The sequence below is a fragment of the Sinohyriopsis cumingii genome, chromosome 2, assembly GCF_028554795.1.
Source record: "Sinohyriopsis cumingii isolate HCF-2022 chromosome 2, ASM2855479v2, whole genome shotgun sequence".
In the NCBI taxonomy this organism is placed as follows: Eukaryota; Metazoa; Mollusca; class Bivalvia; order Unionida; family Unionidae; genus Sinohyriopsis; species Sinohyriopsis cumingii.
The window spans coordinates 2628644-2634643 of NC_142962.1; the positions used below are offsets into that span (position 1 = coordinate 2628644).

A 6000-nucleotide genomic window follows, 5' to 3' on the forward strand; every position below is an offset into this window, starting at 1 on the left:
AGTGAGCGGGTCAAAATTTATCATAGCAAAATAATTTCATTCTTGGTTTTACTTGCTCTTTATATTATATCCTGTTGAGTTGAAAATACTTAAGTTTTCCATCTTGAATTGGAAAAAGTGCTGCATAATTCTGCTAACATTAGAAGGTAACCTGAGAAATAAGTAACTGTTCCCCCAAATATGTGAGTATTTACAATAAAGTCAAATTGGCACATGCCAGGTGATGGTTGATCAATGTCAATTTTGGCACATCATAGGTGATATGACACCAAAGGCAAGTAGGCACATCATAGGTGATATCACATCGAAGGCAAGTAGGCACATCGTATGTGATATCACATCAAAGGCAAGTAGGCACATCATAGGTGATATCACATCAAAGGCAAGTAGACACATCATATGTGATATCACATCGAAGGCAAGTAGGCACATCTCGGGTATTGGCATGTCAAAGGCAAATTGACATATTCCAGGTGTTGGCACATTAAAAAAACAAATTGATATATCCAAAGTGATGGCACATCAAAGACAAATTGACATATTCCAGGTGATGGCACATCAAAGACGAATTGACATATTCCAGGTGATGGCACATCAAAGGCAAATTGACATATTCTAGGTGATGGCACATAAGTGACAAATTGACATATCCAAAGTGATGGCATGTCAAAGACAAATTGACATGTTCCAGGTGATGGCACATCAAAGGCAAATTGACATATCCAAAGTGATGGCACATCAAAGACGAATTGACATATTCCAGGTGATGGCACATCAAAGGCAAATTGACATATTCTAGGTGATGGCACATAAGTGACAAATTGACATATCCAAAGTGATGGCACATCAAAGACAAATTGACATATTCCAGGTGATGGTACATCAGTGTCAAATAGACATATCCAAAGTGATGGTATGTCAAAGGCAAATTGACATATTCCAGGTGTTGGCACATCAAAAACAAATTGACAATTCCATCTTGAATTGGAAAAAGTGCTGCACAATTCTGCTAACATTAGAAGGTAACCTGAGAAATAAGTAACTGTTCCCCCAAATATGTGACTATTTACAATAAAGTCAAATTGGCACATGCCAGGTGATGGTTGATCAATGTCAGTTTTGGCACATCATAGGTGATATGACACCAAAGGCAAGTAGGCACATCATAGGTGATATCACATCGAAGGCAAGTAGGCACATCGTAGGTGATATCACATCAAAGGCAAGTAGGCACATCATAGGTGATATCACATCAAAGGCAAGTAGACACATCATATGTGATATCACATCGAAGGCAAGTAGGCACATCTCGGGTATTGGCGTGTCAAAGGCAAATTGACATATTCCAGGTGTTGGCACATTAAAAAAACAAATTGATATATCCAAAGTGATGGCACATCAAAGACAAATTGACATATTCCAGGTGATGGCACATCAAAGACAAATTGACATATTCCGGTGGTGGCACATCAAAGACAAATTGACATATACCAGGTGATGGCATGTCAAAGACAAATTGACATATTCCAGGTGATGGCACATCAGTGACAAATTGACATATCCAAAGTGATGGCATGTCAAAGGCAAATTGACAAATTCCAAGTGATGGCACATCAAAGGCAAATTGACAGAAATTCCAGGTGTTGGCACATCAAAAACAAATTGACATATCCAAAGTGATGGCACATCAAAGACAAATTGACATATTCCAGGTGATGGCATGTCAAAGACAAATTGACATGTTCCAGGTGATGGCACATCAAAGGCAAATTGACATGTCCAAAGTGATGGCACATCAAAGACGAATTGACATATTCCAGGTGATGGCACATCAAAGGCAAATTGACATATTCTAGGTGATGGCACATAAGTGACAAATTGACATATCCAAAGTGATGGCACATCAAAGACAAATTGACATATTCCAGGTGATGGTACATCAGTGTCAAATAGACATATCCAAAGTGATGGCATGTCAAAGACAAATTGACATGTTCCAGGTGATGGCACATCAAAGGCAAATTGACATGTCCAAAGTGATGGCACATCAAAGACGAATTGACATATTCCAGGTGATGGCACATAAGTGACAAATTGACATATCCAAAGTGATGGCACATCAAAGACAAATTGACATATTCCAGGTGATGGTACATCAGTGTCAAATAGACATATCCAAAGTGATGGCATGTCAAAAGGCAAATTGACATATTCCAGGTGTTGGCACATCAAAAACAAGTTGGCAATAAATGAATTCACTATTTTGTTTCATGGATTTTGTGTTTACATCAAACCAAAACTTTAAAGACCAAATGAGTAATTATTGAGCCATGAAGTTAAGACCCTGTTCAATAAACCATAAATATAGGTACTAAACAAAGTGTTATTCTTAGCAAAACCATGACCATTGATGCTTGCAACAGTAAACAAATTCACAGCATTCACATCCTACAAGGGCTTGATAAGAAGATCAAGACGAGGTAATTTCCTTGTCCGAGTGACAACTACTACTAAATTATTTTTCCTTGTCTGAGTGACAACTACTACTTAAATTATTTTTCCTTGTCTGAGTGACAACTTTTACTTAAATTATTTTTCCTTGTCCCAATGACAACTTCTATGTAAATTATTTTTCTTCAGGTATATGTTCTTCAAAGGAAAGGAGAGAAAAAATAATATTTTTAACTTCAAAAGAGGGAGTTCTGACTCATATTGAATAATAAAGTATTATCAAAGTGATTCTTCGCACAGGGTTTTTCTTATATTTTTGGGCACCTAGAATCCTGGCAAGAGTCCCAGTGATAATTACATAGCAGGTTTGAAAACTTGGGCTGTAGTGGGAGGGATATCTCGAACAGAGTCTATTCCGAGTCAGGCACTCACCTTGTTGGGTTAAGTTGAAACCCTGAATGAAATCTTTTAACATATTTGATGAAAAGATTCTTTTAAAAAAAAATTGGATGATGACACACAATTTTGTGACATTTAGCCATCTTCAATTCCTAGATAAATGATCCAAACCAAATGCAGTATTGGAAACCAAAGTAACTGAACCAGATAGACTATAAATATGGATTGAATATTTGCAAAATTTCTCAATCACATGGGTGGGAAATAAGCACAAGTGTCGCTCTTGTTAGCTTTATATTGCAGCAAACAAGATTGCATGAACTTTGTTTTATACATCGCCCCAAAATTTGTATACATCGCCCCAACATTTGTATACATCACCCCAAAATTTTTATACATCACCCCAAAATTTGTATACATCACCCCAAAAATTGTATACATCTTCCCAAAAATGTGACACATGCTATTACCTACAGTACATCCATCCATCACACCTTGGTCAAGTTTTGTATTTAGGTCAGTTTTCAGGCACTGTGGTAGACATTTGTGTTTAGGTCAGTTTTCAGGCACTGTAGTGGGGCATTCTTGTTTAGGTCAGTTTTCAGGCACTGGTAGGCATTTGTGTTTATGTCGTTTTTCTGATAATAGTACTCATTTGTGTTACATTAACACATTTCCAGGTTGACCATGTTTCCTTCAAGGACTTGCATTTTTCAGAGAAATGAAAGCATTTCAGAGTGACATGGATATAAGATACAAATTGTTTGTGACAATCTTCATGCAAATTTTTGTAGGAAATAAAAGTTCCCATGCATCTTTTCCTCAGCAAGCAAAATTTTGCATCACTTTTGCAGCAGCTTTGAATCAGAAATGTAAAGATTTGTATTAAGGTTTTGTGTTAACTTTGTGAAAGTTATACAAGATAACATACATATTTGTAGTTTGGAAACAAGACACAGTGGTAAAGCATATCATTGTACATAATTCTCAATTAACATGCTCATTTTGATTCCTGTTCCTGGTAGGAGGATATAACAGTTGCTGGAAGGATAAGTTGTGATTGCAATGGGAAGCTGAATGCCAAGTCTGTGCTATTAGAGGGCTCAATTGACACCTCTGCCGGCAAGTGTGTTCCTGTAGATCTGTCACAGCTCAAAGAGTATGCCTTATTTCCAGGACAGGTGGGTCTTCGTGGTTTTTTTTTTTTGTAACATGACAAATTGAATCACATCTTGGACATATTATTGTTTGCCTGTTCGTCTTTAATTGTAATATGTTAGAATGCATTATTTTCAATTGTGTACCATCACAGTGGATCATGGATATATTTTGGCAGCAGTCCAGTGAGTGAGTTCAGGGCTTGATTTTAAATTTTTTGATCATTTGCCCAGTCAGAAGAGTTTTCACAGAACCTGTTTACTCCGACCAATCTTTTACTTGCTCAGACCTATTTGGGGTCTAAATGAAAAGGAGAAGAAAAAACACTAGTAGCAAAACAAGATGAAATTAATAATACACACATTTAAATGTAAAGTTAAAAGGCAGTTAAACACTAGTTTGTATGAATGATTAAATAAGTTTACTTGAAGTTTAACAGATAGAGAGTAATTAAGCTGTTTCCACATCAATAAGGCAAACTGCTAATTTGGATTAAAGGTCTTAACTGAGTTATGTAGTTTAAATAGTGTAATGTATAAAATTTGTTATGCTTGCATGTGTACTGACAAGTCTGATATCGAAGCATCTGGTAGATTGAAAGGATCAAGATAGACTTATGGCATATGGATTACATTGGAATATGTCCTCATTTCAATGTAGACTCATGGCAGGATGGATTACATTGGAATAGGTCCTCATTTCAGGATAGACTTTTGGCAGTATGGATTATGTTGGAATGTCCTCATTTCAATATAGACTCATGGCAGGATGGATTACATTAAAATAGGTCCTCATTTCAAGATCTTCTTTTCAAGACAGACTTATAATAGTATGGATTACAAAGCAATAGGTCATCATTTTCAAGACAGACTTAGGCAGTACGGATTACATTTGGAATAGATCTTTATTTGAAGTAAAGATTGAATGTTTCAGCAAAAATTCATGTAATTATCATGAAGAGTATAATGGGAAAATGGTATGAAGTACACATTTAATTTATCTCATCATTTGAGTTATAATTTCTACTTTTCTTTTTCTTTTTTTCTCTTTTTTCAGTAACATGCCCTGTCAGACAACCTGGATTTGTTTATACTTGTTCTGACCTTAATTTTATTTACCACAGGCAATTGGACAACCATTAATGTGGAGCCATTATATTTTCTTTTGCTATAATAGCTGATAATAATACATTAGAAGTACACTCACCAACTTGCTAATCTAGCCCACCCAAACTAAGAGAAAACCAGAGATGTTCACCACATCTTTCTCTTGTTGGGGTTGGACTTGAAGTGGAGATGTTGGAACTGGATGGACAAAATAAATAATAGATAAAAGCGATAATGATGCAGCTTTGCTTCACAAATGAATTTGTATGTTGTGACTAATGTGTAGATTTTGATAGACAGGGGTTGAAGGATAGATAATCCAACCGATTTGTTTGTGATGTGATGAGTTGTTTGACTTTTCTTCTCTTACACTAAGAGTTTGTTGTATACAGATTCCATTGTCTTGGTATAAAAATAGTTTCTTAGACCCATGTTTTAATGTTATTCTTTTGTTTTCAGATTGTTGCATTTGAGGGAAACAATAGTACTGGACAGAAGTTTGTTGCGAAAAAATTATATCAGGTATGGCTGGAAATTTGACTCCTTAATGTTTTGACATCAACATTTTTTTAGTATAACCTTTTTACAATAGAAATGATTGAAATATTTTACTCTTGAAAAATCTTGTTGCTGAATCTGTTTGAGAGAGAATACAGTCTCGTGAATTTTTTTCATATAATATACATTCATATGTTTATAATCTGCCCTTATATGTATGTTCATCCATTTGGACAAACATATACATATACATTCATCTGTTTAGACAAACATTGGTGTTTATATGAACATTTATCTGTTTAGACCAACATTGGTGTTTATATGGACATTTATCTGTTTAGACAAACATTGGTGTTTATATGAACATTTATCTGTTTAGACAAACATT

The 6000-nt window shown here is 35.3% G+C and overlaps 1 protein-coding gene across 1 annotated transcript in view; it reads left to right on the forward strand.

The window, feature by feature from the left end:
• Positions 1 to 6000, forward strand: part of LOC149804210 (DNA polymerase alpha subunit B-like) — a 32085-nt gene that overhangs the window by 21102 nt on the left and 4983 nt on the right. The window contains exons 8-9 of the mRNA XM_089951261.1: positions 3876 to 4031; positions 5574 to 5636. Of these exons, the coding sequence (XP_089807387.1) occupies positions 3876 to 4031; positions 5574 to 5636 (219 nt within the window). The remainder of the gene's footprint in view (positions 1 to 3875; positions 4032 to 5573; positions 5637 to 6000) is intronic.